We start from the raw sequence: 16,993 nt of genomic DNA on the forward strand, positions 1-16,993 counted from the left end.
AGATTCCCAAATTGTTCCTGTCTGTACATTCTCTTTATATTTCTTTGTTCTTCCTAACTGCTAAAGATTCCAAGGTGTTTTATAATTTCTCAACCACCTGTTCAAGCTGTATCACCTAAGTAGGAGAGCTGGAGATAATGAAGAAAAAAAAATACAAGAGTTTGGGGGTAAAAAAAAAAAAGAACCTGGAGGTTATCTATACTAATAATTCTATACTAACAATAGAGGAATATGCAAATTGTCTGGGACGCTGTCACAGTAACAGTAATGACTAAACAGTGGGGCGACCAGGCCGGCAGGGGGGTTAGTGAGGGATGACCAAACGACTGAACAGCAGGCTGCGTGGGGTGACCAGGCCGGTGGTGGCAGTTAGGGGCAACTAGGCTGGCAGAGCGGAGCAGTTGGGGGTGACCAGGCTGATGGGGGAGGGAGTTAGGGGCGATCAGACAGGCAGGCAGGTGAGCAGTTAGGAGCCAGTGGTCCTGGATTGTGAGAGGGATGTCCGACTGCCGGTTTAGGCCCGATCCTCGGGATTGGGCCTAAACCCACAGTTGGACATCCCCCGAGGGGTCCCGGATTGGAGAGGGTGCTGGCTGGGCTTGGGGGACCCCCACCCCCGTGCACAAATTTCATGCACCGGGCCTCTAGTAGTCCTTATAAAACATTAAAAGGGAAAGAAAGTGGACAACTGGCCAATGTTTAGAAGTGAATGCAATCATATCAAAGTGACCCTGCTTAAAAATTTCTCCTTCTACAATACACACACACACACACACACACACACACACACACACACACACAATTTCTTCCCCTACAAAAAACATTTCTTTCCACATAAAGAGATTCATTTATCACTTCTCAGCCTTTTGGCTAAGATCAAGTGTACAGATTAATTTTAAAGGAAAAAAAATCTCCTCCATTATCCTGATCCTTGTGTTAGTACTAATGACTTTTAAAACTCCAGAAACAAAAACAAACCTTTGAACCATTTATTTCCAGGTGTGGATATTGGGTGGGGGGAGTACCATGTATACTATAGAAATATATGATGGTTTTAGATTTCCAAAGAAAAAACTATTTCATTCTCTTTTTTTTTTTCCTTATAGTGAAACATAAGGGAAAAAAAAGGATAGTGAAACAAGGGAGGGCCTTGGATAGAAGCAGCATCAGGAGAGAGCCTAGGTGGGGCTGCTTTGGTTCTCTAGAAATGTTATAGGAAAGAAATGAGCCTAGGTGGAGCCGCTAGGTTCACTGGAAAGTCAGAGAAAAAGGGGCCTTGGAGACAGGTTTGGGGGGTTAGCCTGGGACAAGCTGCTGCTGCCCACTGATCCTGTACTTGCAAGTCTCATGGGGTCCCCTACAGTTGGGAGATGCATGCCAGTGAGAAAAGAGGGGAGCCTGTAAAGGAAGAAGAGGGGGAAGGGAAAGACTGGTACATACTCCCAGTGCTCCCATATGGAGAGCATGCCTATTTAATGTTATTCTTTATACCTTCACATATACTATAATTATTATTTGTATCTATTTAATATAAAACTAAGTGGTCTCAAGTGTCTTAATTAATCACAGTTTGGACTCTCAAGATTATACTTTCAGGGATCATTTCTACAGTTTGTTACTAGAGAAGTCTCTGAACATGTGGAACACCTAAAACCATGTGGAGGAGGTGCAGTGTTATCTCCTGAGTGTGAAGTTAGCTTTTGGTGTTGCTTTTGCAATGCTATTGCCCATTGATGATTGTTCTTCTCTTCCTTTGGGAGAGCATGGGGTTGGAGTGTTAAAAAAATAAATAAATCTCTGACTCTCTGAGTATGCTTTGCCTAATTACTTAAACCTACCTAAATCAAAAGATATAATTTTTATAATTTCTATAATAACAAGGATAGGTGTGTTGAACATATCTACTGTGTGTGGTAGTAATTAAATTTCTGCCTTGAAATAAAATACATTTGCTCAGAGAGAAATAACTCAAAATTAAACTGATATGAACTTCCTCCCACTATTATAACTATATTCTTAGACTCCCCTATAGGCTGGATATTCTTAAAGTATAATGCTGGATAATCAGGTTTTAAAAGGTAAATTGTGGAAGAAATTAGAGTTTCACCTTCAGTAAGGAAATCATTTGTTAAAAGAATGGTTGTGTTGTCTTAGCCACTATTGCTATATCACAACCAGTGCAGAAGGTAATCTACAGTGAACTTTTAACAATTCTTAGCAGTCAAGCAATGACCTAAGCCTCCTTTTCATAAAATATTTATTTCTTATACTTGTCTCTAGCAGTTGCCTGCCACTAAAGCTTCCTGCCTAGAACTGGATGCAAAATGGTAAATTCTGGATGCCCACACTTCTTTTCTAATCTGAAGAATACAGGTCATTTTGCATTATTGCCATGCCTAGTAATTAAATAATGAACCAGTGATTGAAAACTGATAAGAGGACTAGTCAAAGAGACACTATACAATCTGCCTACTTAAAACAGATATCCACCTGGTTGTGTAGATCTTTCTGCACAACCAAGTGGGCAGGTTATCACCACTACAGTAGAAAATTGTAGGTGTTAAAGGGCTTGATCAAGACCTAGAAGGAGAGCCCCAGCCCGTGTGGCTCAGTGGGTTGGATGTCGTCCCTTGCAGCAAAAGATTGCTGGTTCGATTCCTGGTCAGAGCACATGCCCAGGTTTTGAGCTCAATCCTCTCACATCGATGTTTCTCTCTCTCCCCATCTCCCTTTCTCTCTCTCTCTAAAAATCAGTAAAAATATTTAAAAAATAAAATAAAAAAGACCAAGAGTGGAAAAAGACTTTAGAGGTTATAGACTCACTATGTCCGATAATTTTAGAATAATTCTAAATAGGTATTTTGGGTAGGACAATTCTTCACTGTTTAGGGACTGTCCCAGCACTGCAGGACATCCACTGATTCTGCCTACTAAATGTCAGTAGCCTGAGAGAGGGGAAGTGGCAGTCACAATGACAACAAAAATCAGCTTCATCTATTTCTAAATTCTGAAGGGGTGAGGAGGGTAGAGGAGGCAGTAGCAAAGATCACTGGCAAAGAAGGTGGAAAGACAAAATATTTGATGTGATTAACAGAATCAGAGCATCTCAGAAGAAAGATACTGTATATAGTTGAGAAAGTAGATGAAATGCCTAGAATAGTGGTGGGCATGTAGGTCATTTAATAAACAATGGTTCTTTTTCTGGAAGAGATGTGTTCCCAAATCAAAAACGTTTCTTACCACATTCATGGTATTCTGCTTGAAATATGCAGATAAAATATAGGCTTTGGAACCAGAGAGATTTGTGGTTTGAATCCCAAGTCAGACAGCTGTGTGAACACTAAATTTGAATCTGTTTCCTCATGTATAAAAAAGAATAGCTATCTAGCAGGGCATAATTAGAATGAAAGCTAATATATGTAAAACACTGGCAAGTACTAAGTATTCACCAAAAAAGAAGCCATGATTATTCTCACTCCAGTGATATGAGATTTATTCTCAAGAGAAAGCACATCTGCTATGGGAAAGTTCAAGCTATTTGGCTATTTGAAAGTGTTGGGTTTTTTTTTTTTTTCTTGTTTTTTTTAAAAAATATATTTTATTGATTTTTTACAGAGAGGAAGTGGAGAGTGATAGTTAGAAACATCAATGAGAGAGAAACATCGATCAGCTGCCTCCTGCACACCACCTACAGGGGATGTGCCCGCAACCAAGGGCTGTTTTTTTTTGTTTTTTTTTTTTTTTTTCAGTCCTCACCTGAGGACATGCTTCTATTAATTTTAGAGAGTAAGTGGAGAGGGGTGGGAGAGGGAGAGAGGGAGAGAGAGAAAACATTGATCGGCTGCCTCCCATAAGTCCCCTACCAGGAATCGACACCTTTCGGTGTACGGGACAGTGCTCTAACCAACTGAGCTACACATGCCAGAGTGAGAAAGTTTCCTTTAATTAAACCAAAATCTGCTTCCCTATGACTTCTATTTAGACCAGCATATTCCACTTTTCCCCCTCATGAAAACCAAAATTTAAACACCTACAGTTCCAGACATAATAGGGTTTCTAGATATACCTAATCTCCTCTGAATATGAGCTAATTTGTGATGTTCCTTTCAAAACTCAGCATGAATATAATGCTCCAATCCTGGTCACCAATATACAATATTTCAATTAACATACTCCAGAATTTTAAAAAATATGTATTAATGTATTGATTTCAGAGAGGAAGGGAGAGGGAGAAAGAGAAACATCAATGATGAGAGAGAATCATTTATTGGGGGCCTCTTGTACACCCCCTACAGGGGACAGAGCCTGCAACCCAGGCATGTTCCCTGACCAGGAATTGATCCGAGCCCTCCTGGTTCACAGGTCGATGCTCAACCACTGAGCCACACCAGCTGGGCAATGCACCCCAGAATTTTAAAGTAAACAACAGATCCACCCTGGCCAAACAAAAACAAAACAAAACAACAATCCAGTCCTTCCAACTTTTTTTTTTTTTTTAGAAAGTGAGTGATGAACTCTGCCCTTCAGCATGCCCCTTTTTTAAACAAATGTTTAGAATAAAATATTTGAATTCTCAGATATTAGGAATGTATTAAAGCACAGAGAAAAGACTAAAGAATTAATGATTACTTTGTGAATAAAATCTAACAGGCTTTGTCAAGTTAGCATAAAACATGCATTAGAAGTAAAGCTTATGGCTCATGTTAGTAGAAAATAAAAAATTCAAAGATATATTTAATCTGATCAATTTGATTCTGCTAACAAATCTCATTTAGAAATTACCCAAGTATTCTTTGCAAAGCATCACCTGCATATCCAGTCCACATGACACCAGGCTCTGAGGCCTCTGAGGCCGGAAAGCCACAGAAGAACAGATGTTGGAATGTCTCTTCAGCGATCTGCTAACTTTCTTATTTTCCAAGTCTAGGATTTTGATTGCTCCGGAGTCGTCAGCAGAAGCCAGCAGGTTTTCAGTTTCATTCAATGAAAGGCAATTGATTTCTTCTTCATTCACATGAAAATGGTCCAGGGAACCTTTGAGGGATCTGACATCCAGTATGCTAATAGTTTCTCCATGCGAGGCATAGAGCTTGGTGGGGCAGGAGGGAGAGAATAAGACACAGGTAACGTCGTTGGCCCCTTCAAAGCGTGTGTGTCCCAATGGAGTCCCATCTTCACCCCAAGCCATGAGATCTCCACCCTCTGCTCCAGAAGCCACTAGTCCTTCTGAACTTGCATTCAGGCAGAGAATAGGAGAAGAATGTCCACCAATCCACTTGACAGCCATAATGGCTGAGAAGACTGTGAAGAAGGAGGAAAAAAACTATAACATCATATTTTACTTAAGAACTTAATGGTAGGAGACAAATGCAATAAGTAGTATTTCATTTAAATATTTTTAAAAGACATCTAAACAACTCAACAACAAAAAGACAACTGAAGATCAAGTCTACAAAAGTCTAGCTGAACACAGAGTTGTGGGCACACCAGCCTGGAACATGCTGAAATGGGCTTCCCTTGCAATCGGGAACCCAGGTAAGCCTGGTTCTCCAGCCTTTGGTGAGGCTCACATAAGAATAAACACTAAATATATTTATTTTAAATTAGGAAAAATTATTTTTAAGAGAGGGCTGCACAACCATCAGGTAATATTTTTTATCAGAATAATGTTTTAGAGAATGAGCTCTGCAACTAGAGTCTCTGGGTTTGACTAGTTCTACTACCTACTAGCTGGGTGACTTTGGGCAAGTTACAGAACCTCTTCTCTGTGACTCAATTTCCTTCTTTATAAAATGGGGATAATGATAATAATGATAACACCCATTTCATAGAATTAGAGAGAACTATATGTAAAGCACATAAAATAGTGCCTGGTAAATAATGAGTGCTCAACAAATATTACCCCTTTTTTCATTTTTATTAAGCTGGTCAAAGTGGCATCATATACACTGAGTGGCCAGATTATTATGATCTCTGAATGCATAATAATCTGGCCACTCAGTGTATATCCTATATAATAAAAGGCTAATATGCAAATTTTCCCCTTGACCAGGAGTTCGACCAGCAGGCAGGCCGGCCAACCGCCATGTCCCCACCCCCTGGCCAGGATGGCCGGACCCCCTGGCCCCATGCCCAAATTCATGCACCGGGCCATACACACACACACACACACACACACACACACACACACACACACACACACACACATACACACTGAGTGGCCAGATTATTATGCGTTCAGAGATCATAATACTCTGGCCACTCAGTGTATATTACACCAATGGTCCTCAAAGTATGGTCTCCAGACTAGCAGCATTAATATCACCTAGGAACTTGTTAGAAACAAAAATTGTCAGACCTCGCCTTAGGCCCACTGAATCACAAACTGGAGTAGGGGCCCAGCTATATGTTTTATTTTATTTTATTTTATTTTATTTTTATTTTTTTCCATTTATTTTATTTTATTTATTTTTTTCCTGATTTTTTTTTACATTTTTTTTTATTGTTTGAAGTATTAAAAATAGTAGTACATATGTCTCTTTTTTCCCCCCACAGCTATATGTTTTAACAAGCCCCCAGATTATTCTGGTGCATGTTAGAATTTGAGAACCTGTTTCCCAATCATCATTTGGGAAACTGATTAGAAATGTAGACCCTTAGGTCTTAGCACCAGAGACTCAATCAATAGGTTACTTTTATTCTTGAAACCTTTCTGCTTGGCATTATTCCATTTTATAGATAATAAAACTGAGTTTCAGAAATGTTCAATAATTTGCCCAAAGTCTCCTGGCCCTTAAAATTTGTACAGGGACCCAATATAAAGGGATACGAAAACTTTTAAATAAATAATGAAGACCAGGCCTTGGTTGGGTAGTTCAGTTGGTTAGAGCAGTGGTCGGCAAACTGCGGCTCACGAGCCACATGCGGCTCTTTGGCCCCTTGAGTGTGGCTCTTCTACAAAATACCGCGTGCGGGTGCGCACGTACAGTGCGATTGAAACTTCGTGGCCCATGCGCAGAAGTTGGTTTTCGGCTCTCAAAAGAAATTTCAATCGTTGTACTGTTGATATTTGGTTCTGTTGACTAATGAGTTTGCAGACCACTGGGTTAGAGCATTGTCCCAGGATGCCAAGGTTGAGAATTCCATACCTGGTCAGGGCACATACAAGAATCAACCAATAGCCCAGCCTGTGTGGCTCAATGGTTGAGTGTCAACCTATGAACCAGAAGGTCATGGTTCGATTCCTGGTCAGGGCACAAGGCCAGATTGCTGTCTTGGTTCCCCCAGTGGGGGGTGTGCAGGAGGCAGCCAGCCAATCAGTGATTCTCTCTTATCATTAATGTTTCTAGCTCTCTCTCCCTGACTCTCTGAAATAAATAAAAATATATTTAATTAAGAAAAACCCAATCAACCAATGAATAGATAACTAAGTGGAACAACAATTTGATGTTTCTCTCTCTCTAAAAATAAAAATAATTTTAAAAAATCAATAAATAGAAATTTTACAAAATTTATTTTAAAAACTTAATTAAAAACAGTTTACTTGTTAGTATTCTTCCCTCCCCCCCTCCCCCATATTTTTACTGATTTTAGAGAGGGAGAGGGGGAGAGAGATAGAAACATCAATAATGAGAGAGAATCATTGATTGGCTGCCTCCTGCATGTCCCACACCTGGGATCGAGCCCGCAACCTAGGCATATGCCCTAACTGGGAATTGAACCATGACCTCTTGGTTCATAGGTCGATGCTCAACCAGTGAGCCATGCCAGCTGGGCTTGTTAGTATTCTTTACCAGGTAAAGTACAGAAAATGACTAAAAGATACTAATAATTCATTACTGCTTTTAAATGTACTTGTTAGGGGCAAAAACAGAATATTGGGAACTAGCTATAGTTATAAGAAATATTAAACATGTTCTGATTAAAGAAAGGACATTCTAATCTGGCTGGGAGTTGTGCACGCCCAGGAACCTGGGAGTCAACCTAGGAATGCAGACCAGTCTCATTTAGTAACTGCCTATTATCACAGAAGAATTAACAATCAGGTTGCCCTAACAATGGAGTCCCACCCAGCACACAATGCCTACTTCCCCATGCCTGTAATACCCATTTTGCATACCCATTCTTACTCCTTTTGTCTACTTCCCCATGTAATCTTTGTCCTACCCAATATAAGCAGCTTGCTTACGGGAGGGTTTCAGAGCAGATTTTTGTGGATGACCTGCTGCTCTCCCATACTGCCAGCATTATTGGAATAAATGCTCATATATGATTCAACCCTGTCTCTGCTTAATTGCCTCAAGTAGTGACAGGCAGCCCGGACCCATTGGTTGTCAGTTTATTAATGTAAAAACATTCAAACCTGTAAAGAATTTTTGTGAATTTTAGCCAAACTGTCGACAATTGCCAATTGCCAGTAAGCTGAATCTCAATGGATTGGGATAGTGCTCTGGAGAATGGCTTCCCCCCCCCCCCCCCAAGAAAAACAATTTTAAATATAACAATGTTACATGCAATAAACATTAATATTTCAAGAAGAATGGTGGTTTTTTGTCCATTTTTATACGTTGCAATCAAAGGAGGAGACGTAGGTGGTTTACATGAAATCCATTGGTGATAGGTTAGAGAGGTGGGAGAAAGCAAAGGGTGGGGGCGGGGACGGGGGAGTCTGGGATTGGATAAAGAGTAAAATGATAGACACACTTCTTTTACTTAGGTGGGTACAGGATAGTTAACAGTCAGCAATTAACATAACAATGAAGGAATCTGTGGTATCTGTCCTGGCACCCAGGGCATTTGGTTGTGCCCAGAGGGGTCCAGAAAAAAGGGAAGTTACAAGCTACCCTGACATTTCAATGATATGTTATTGTAGATGCAAAGACCATAAACTCAGTTAAAGACTGACCTTGTCAGGGAAGATACCAGCCTAGGAGGTGACTACCCACCATAAATGCCTTTAGTCAAAGTTTAATTTCAGACCATCCTTTGTGTTTACTTTAGGTCATTTGCAAGACTGCCATGTAGGCCTTCCCTGAGCTTATCAAGTTAGCATGTGGCCCCTTTTGTCCACAGGTTTCATACTGACAAATTTTTAATTACATTATTACCTACTTGTACTTATACAATAGTAGTACCTATATACAAAATTTAGGTTCCTGCCCTGACCGGTTTGGCTCAGTGGATGGAGCGTTGGCCTGCGGACTGAAGGGTCCCAGGTTCGATTCCAGTCAAGGGCATGTACTTTGGTTTCGGGCACATCCCCAGTAGGGAGTGTGTAGGAGGCAGCTGAATCGATGTTTCTTTCTCATTAATGTTTCTAACTCTATCCCTCTCCCTCTCCATTCCTCTCTGTAAAAAATCAATAAAATATATATATTTTTTTAAAATTTAGGTTCCTGATATACTAGGCAGCCAAATCTATAAACTGGAATTGCCACATACTTCCCTGCTAGAACTGCCTATGGACAAAGCAAAAAAGGAAATCAGGGAAATTTATATATCTCTAATGGTCAAATAAGAGGAAACAAACAAATTTGGACAAATTTAATTTTTCATTTCACAAGCCAAGGGAGAATTTACCTAGTGAAAAATTGCCATAGTTGCTTTGTATTTTTGCATTTGACACCTGAATTTTATCCAATGGTACACAGATAAATTTCCTAATATTGTTTTAAAAATCATTTAAAATAACACACAGAAATCATTAACTAGACTGCAAAATATCACTAATCTGTTAGTTATCAAAGTTAATAGAAACATCACAAAATCAGATAAAGCAATTTTCATAATGATGACAAAATGGGAAAAAGACAAGATACATTTTTTAAAATCTCAGCAGAAGCACTCAATATACAGATGAAACTAAACAGATTGAAGCAAATACACTGGAGAGGTTTTGGAGAGAAAATGACTCAGAAGGAGGTAAAGCTAGGGAATCTTGGGTGGTTTGATTTTTGCTGACAAGTATTGAAATACTAGTTAAATAACTTTCTAACATAACAAAGGCTCTTGCCAAATGTTCCTGGTAAACCAGAAAAGAGGACACTTTGCATAATTAAAAATGAAATATATTAATATTTAGGATTAGGAACTGTTCTCTGTGTTGATTATTAACTTATATAATAAAGTCAATATCCTACCTTAAAATATTATATTTAAATAGGCCATTGAAAAGGCCATTTAAGTTACATATAATTTTGTTTAAAATTCTGTAATGAATTTTAGAGTTTTGGTCATTTATTTTGTAAGTTAGAGTTTTAATTTTTTTTTACTGTAGCACTATAAATTTTATTCAGAAACTCATCTTTGTTTTCTCAAATTGTTTTTTTTTTTTTTTTAAATTCCCATTATGAACTGGTTTGGTCAATCAACTACAACACTTTTTAGCAGACATACGGTAAAAATGGCCTGGCTCAGAATCACCCAGATCTCTCACGATCTCTTGACCGCCTCGTCACGCTCTGTCCCCCATAACTGCCGCCACCATGATCTCTAGACCAAGAGCGACGCTCCTCAAAAAAACTCATCATAGGGTTCCTGCATCTGGACACTGCTCACAGCACAGCATAGTTTTGAGGGTTACGGTATATGTTTAAGAGGGCAATGGTCTGGCTAAAGGTCGGTTTATTGTGCTACTGAGAGCACCTGTCTCCATGACATGCTCCAATTTTGAAATAAAATGAACAGTTAACTTTGTCCTTCTCAGTGCTGAAGATGAAGGTCAAATAATCCATCATTTCCCACCCGCAGCCGCCAACAGCGCTGCTGAGGCTGCCCACCCTCGAGTTTTAATTTTTTTATGGTGTATTAACATTAAAGCCTAGAAATCTGCCCTCTACTGCTTTAGGATTCTTTATTTTATTATTTAACGGTTTTTATTGATTTCAGAGAGGAAGGGAAAGGGAGACAGGGATAAAAACATCAATGACGAGAATCATTGAATAGCTGCCTCCTGCACACCCCCCTACTGGGGATCAAGCTCCAAGCCCTGCATTTGTCCCAACTGAGAATTGAACTGTGACCTCCTGGTTCATGGATCCATGCTCAACTACTGAACCACACGGGACAGGCAGCTTTAAGATTTTGTGTGCATATAATTTTGGATCGCTGCTGAGATTTTAGGTTTTCTCTAAGATACGAATGAGGCAGGGTTTTTCACAGGGGACTTAAGTAAATGCTAACTGGAGAGACAAAAGTTTTAGCAGGTTTTCTTCCTAATACAATTCTTTTCTGGAAAAGATTAATTCAATTTAAAAAATAGATTTGGTTAAGCTCCATGCCAAAGTGTGAGGTCAGGCAATGCAAAAAATGGATTTTGCATTAACAGGATTATTCCCCAGCTGATTGATGATTCTCTCATCATTGATGTTTCTATCTCTCTCTCCCTTCCTCTCTCTGAAATCACTTAAAACATATTAAAAAAAAAAAAAAACAACACAGAGAATGTGCTAAAAATTTTTTAAAAAGGGATTATTGCAGGCAACAACATAACTCCTGTAAATTTTTCCATAACAGAACCAGTAGTAACTCTCAGTCTATTAATCTCGTAAGACTAAGGTCAGCTATACTTTAACCTCTATGCACCAGAGTAAAAAAAGTTTAACTTCAACGCTGATTGGAAGGAAAAATGGCACCGAATAAGCAAATGTGTCCCGAGCCTTATCCTGGAGCAGGTAGAAGGAGCATCTAAATTGAATAAGATCCACCCAGAATTGGCTAATTAGACACAGCTGGTGAGACAATTCACAGCCAGGAAGGGCAGAGGATGCCCGGAGAACAGTAGGATTGGTGACCTGGGTTGGAGAGAGTCTGGAGACCACCAAGCTGAGAGGGTCAGAAGAAAGCTGCCCAGCACTAAGTCTGCATCCCTTGGGGAAAGGTGTAACAAATCCAACTGTGGAAAGGAAGTCCACAGGGCTGCTGTTGGCAGGGGATTCTAGATCTAAGTTCATAGCTGCAAGAGGCTGAGCCCAGAAAGGCGGCCTGAAGAGCTGCCCTAGCAGTTCCACGGTTGTTTTGCCTCTGCTTTGTTCACTGAACCCAGTGCATAGGACCTTTTATTTTTTTTTAAATATATTTTATTGATTTTTTACAGAGAGGAAGGGAGAGGGAGAGAGAGCTAGAAACATCGATGAGAAACATCGATCAGCTGCCTCCTGCACACCCCCCACTGGGGATGTACCCGCAACAAGGTACATCCCCTTGACTGGAATAGAACCTGGGACCTTTCAGTCCACAGGCTGACATTCTATCCACTGAGCCAAACCGGCTTTGGTATTGTGCATAGGACCTTTTAAATACAAACACTAACCCGTGGCTGCGGTGCAGGTGGAGGTGCGGACTTATGGAGTCTGGGGAGAGGCGGTGGAGGAGAGTGGTTGGGGAGACGTAACCAGGAATCCGGCACTGAGATATTCCTGACCCTCCGGACCTTAGCAGCCATTTTCCTCCTGAAGAGCCAGCCCCTCTCAGCAGCCTCAAGACAGCTAATACAGCCACACCCAGACTACACCCTGAGCTGTACAAAGGACACAAAAACTGAGGAGCCTCAGGGACTGGGTTGAAGAGAGGCTGTTCAGTCCTGGAAAGCAATACAGCACCCTGCCCACTTATAGCCCTGTCAGAAACGGAGGCTTGAGAGATTAAGATTGACAGCAGGAAGACAGGCAAGGTGGGCAGATTGGCTCCACATGTTTGCAGCCAAGGCTGTGGAGATAGACACAGAGGAGCAGTGGATCGCTTGGAACTTCAACACGGTGCTGACTACCTAACAGGAAACTGAGAAGTGGCAGACCGAAGAGTGGGGTCTTAAACCAGCCGCCCTGGGGCATTAAAACGCAGCTGAAACAAATGACACTTCACTTTTTTACTTTATCTTTTATTAAAGATATACTTTTTATTTCCTTTTTTTCATCTTTTTCCTTCATTCTATTTTTATTTATCTCCCCCCCCCTTTCTTCTTCACTTCTCCCTATTTCATCCTGTTTTCCTCTTCTGACCCACTTTAGTTTCTCTCTTTACTTTCTTTTTACCCCTTGTTAAATTGATCTTCTTTATCTGCTTTATTGACGTGTTATTATTACTGTGGTCTCTGTTGGCTTATTCATATATCTAATTTCCTCTCCTCTGCTCCAAGTCCAAGCACCCTACTATTTTCTCTTTCTTCGCCAATATTTTTGCTTGTTTTTCCTCTCCTCTCTTGCTCTCTTCTTCTCCTAATTAGTATCTCTCCTCTATTCTTCTTTTCCCAAAATGGATGAAGATAAATTTTTAAAAATTATTTATCTTTTAATTTATTTAATTTTTAAAATTTCTTCTTATTCACTCATTCTCTTTCTACCTCCTCTATACTGAACTGAGGTCCTTCCCCTATTCATTCATTTCCTTAACCTTACTTTCTGTATATGCTAGGTGTACCGGTTAATAATAGCAGATTTTGTAATAAAAGAAAACAATAATTTCAAGAGAAACTTCAAAAGTGCTTTATTCAAAGTAATGTCCATCGCTAGCTACACATTTCCCCATCTTTCAGGTAATTTGTGGATACCGTCCCAATAGAACTTTTCTTGTTTTGAGGCAAACCACTGAGATACCCAAATTTTCACTTCTCTGTATGTTTTGAAGTGCTGCTCAGAAAGTGTGTGTGCCATCCATTGGAACAAGTGGTAATCTGAAGGAGCAAGGTCTGGTGAATATGGCGGGTGGGTTAATACTTCTCAGGCAAGATCTTTTAATGTGTCTCTAACTGGTTTTGAAGTGTGTGATGGTGCGTCATCATGAAGCAAAATTATTTTGCTATGTCTTCTGGAACATTCTGGTCATTTCACGATCAAAGCGTGGATCAAATTGATTATTTGTTGTTGGTAGTGATCAGTATTAACAGGTTTCACCTGGTTTTAAAATCTCATAATAAACCACATCTTCCTGATCCCACCAAACACAGAGCATTGTCTTCTTTTCCAAGCGATTTGGCCTTGCCGTCGATGTTGATTGTTGACCTGGATCAACCCATGATTTTGTGCATTTGGGATTCTCAAAATAAATCCACTTTTCATTGCCAGTCACAATTTGATGCAAAAAAGGCTTTCTTTCATGCCTTTGGAGCAACATTTTACTGATGACTTTTCAGTTTTCCATTTGTCTTTCATTCAGTTGATGTGGCACCCATTTTCCTTCCTTTAAAATCTTTCCCATTGCTTGTAAACGATCGGAAATTGTTTGCTGAGCAACGTTTAATCTTTCTGCAAGTTGTTTTTGAGTTTGACACTCATCTTCATCCAATAATGCGTGTAATTGTTTGTCTTCAAACTTTTTTGGTTGACCTGGACGTTCTTTGCCTTTCACATTGAAAACATCACTTTCAAAGCGTTTAAACCAGCGTCCACAAGTATCTTGAGATGGAGCATGTTCACCATAAGCTTCCCAAAGTGTTCAGCAGCACTTTTCTTCAAAATAATGAATTAAAGTTCCCACAAATGCTCTTTTTTTGGCATGAAATTCGACATTTTTAAGCGTAAAAGTATCTATGATGTTAACACCTTCAGCAAATTTGACAGATGAAGTTTTGAAGCTTGCTGTCAATACAACAAATTAGCATACAAATCGCGTATGTATCAACATTTGTGTAACTCCATCTATTGAAAAAAAATCCGCTTTATTAACCGGTACACCTAGTAAGCTCTGCTTCTACAGAATCTGCCTCCCCCCGCCCCCCGCTTTTTTTCTGGGTGTTTGTTTGCATTTTTTGGTTTACCTATTTATTTTGTGGTGTTTTCTCCCTATATATTTTTTTCTTCCCTTTTCTTCTCTTTCTTTTCTCTCTTACCTTTTTCTTTTTTTCTCTATATCATTTTTGCTCTCTTTTCTCCCTCCTAATTCTCTTTTCTTTTAAAATATATTTTATTGATTTTTTACAGAGAGGAAGGGAGAGGGATAGAGAGTTAGAAACATCGATGAGAGAGAAACATCAACCAGCTGCCTCCTGCACACCCCCTACTGGGGATGTGCCCGCAACCAAGGTACATGCCCTTGACCGGAATTGAACCCGGGACCTTTCAGTCCACAGGTTGACGCTCTATCCACTTAGCCAAACTGGTCAGGGCCCTAATTCTCTTTTCTCTGGTGGTCGCTTATATTGGGGTTATCGGTATTGTGAGTCCATTTGTGTTTTATTCCTTTGTGTCGTGACTTGTCGAGTTGTATTTTGTGCTGTTTGGTAAATGTGGTAGACAGTGAGCCTCATAACCAGACACCCTGCAAGGAGACTCCATCCACAAATGGGACAATAATACTCAAGACCCAACTAAACAAAGAGAACCCAAATATCCCAAGTAGGGGACATCCCTAGATTACCCAGCCCAGAAGACCGGCAAGATGGTACCATTGGGTCCCACAAAACATCTACTATACAAGACAAACTCAAAAAATCTGGGTGGCATGGCAGTTTGATCTAGTACCTAGAAACAATAACAAATAAACAGCAAAAATGGGAAGACAAAGAAAACACCCCCATTTGAAAGAAAAGGAGGCATAAGCAGAAAAGGAAATCAACAAAATGGAGGCAAGCAGTTTGTCAAAGAAAGAATTCAGAGCAATGGTTATAAGGACGCTGAAAAGGATGGAAGACAAATTCAACAACGAATTTAAGAATCAAGGAAAAATGAAGAATCAAGAGGTAATGAAGAATGATATATGTGCAATAATGAACACAATGTAAAGTTTCCAAAGTAGACTAGATACAGTAGTCGCCAAACTTTAGGACCTCATGGACCACCAGTGGTCCGCAGACCACTGGTTGGTGACCGCTGGACTAGAAGAAGCTGAGGACCGCATCAGCGAGTTAGAAGACAAGGTGGATAAAACCACCCAAGCAGAGTAGCAACTGCAACAAAAACTTAAAAAGCAGGAGAAGAGCCTAAGGGAGCTTTGGGACAACACGAAATGAAACAACATCCACATAATAGGGGTGCCAGAAGGAGAGGAAGCTGAGCAAGGAATAGAAAACCTGTTTGAAGAAATAATAACAGAAAACTTCCCTAATGTTGGGAAGAAAAAAGCCACACAAGTCCAAACAAGATGAACCCAAAAAAGACCGACACCAAGACACATCATAATTAAATTGGCAAACATCAATGACAAAGTAAGAGTCTTAAAGGCTGCCAGAGACAGGAAGTTACCTACAAGGGATCTCCCATTAGACCAGGGTGGGCAAACTGTTTGACTCGAGGGCCATAATGGGTTCTTAAACTGGACCGGAGGGCCGGAACAAAAGCATGGATGGAGTGTTTGTGTGAACTAATATAAATTCAAAGTAAAGGAGCGGAGGGGAGAGCAAGAGAACCCTCCGCTCTTTCGGCTCCCCGGGCCGGATAGAACAGCCGAATGGGCCGGATTTGGCCCGCGGGCCGTAGTTTGCCCACGGCTGCATTAGACTATCAACTGACTTCTCACCAGAAACACATCAGGCCAGAAGGGAATGGAATGAAATATACAAAGTGATGCAAAGCAAGGGACTGAATCCAAGAATATTATACCTAGTAAGGCTACCACCGTTCAAAAGTCAAGTTGAAAACAGGAGCTTCATGGACAAAAAAGGGCTAAGGGAGTTTATTACCACCAATTCCAGCAATGTAATAAATGCTAAAGGGACTGCTGTAAAAAGAAGAAATAGAAATGGAAGAAGTTACATAGGCATAAAGAATAAAATGGCAACAAACAAGTACATATCAATAACCTTAAACTTAAATGGGTTAAATGCTCCAATAAAAAGACATAGGGTAGCCCAGTGGATAAGAAAACATGGCCCATATATTTGCTGTCTACAAGAGACCTACCTCAGAACAAAGGACTCACACAGACTGATAGTGAAGGGATGGAAAATTTTTTCAGGCAAATGGAAATGAAAAAAAAAAAAAAAAAGCTGAGGGAGCAATACTTATATCTGACAAAATAGACTTCAAAGTGAAAGCCATAATGAGATAAGGAGGGCCACTTC

At 40.1% G+C, this 16,993-nt stretch overlaps 1 protein-coding gene across 7 annotated transcripts in view; it reads right to left on the reverse strand.

Annotated features, from left to right (window-relative positions):
* The window catches only part of WDR53 (WD repeat domain 53), a 46,507-nt gene that overhangs the window by 19,955 nt on the left and 9,559 nt on the right, over positions 1-16,993 (reverse strand). For 2 of the 7 annotated variants that reach the window (XM_080656673.1, XM_080656672.1), the window contains exon 2: positions 4,783-5,301. The exons of 2 other annotated variants lie outside the window; for them this stretch is intronic. In XM_080656673.1, coding sequence (XP_080512799.1) covers positions 4,783-5,287 — 505 coding nt within the window. In that variant the 5' untranslated portion in view covers positions 5,288-5,301. Of the gene's footprint in view, positions 1-4,782; positions 5,302-16,993 lie in introns of those variants that run through there. 3 more of the 7 variants (XM_080656667.1, XM_080656668.1, XM_080656671.1) reach the window with 2 other exon arrangements.

This window comes from Plecotus auritus, assembly GCF_963455305.1.
Source record: "Plecotus auritus genome assembly, chromosome: 2".
NCBI classification, from domain to species: Eukaryota; Metazoa; Chordata; class Mammalia; order Chiroptera; family Vespertilionidae; genus Plecotus; species Plecotus auritus.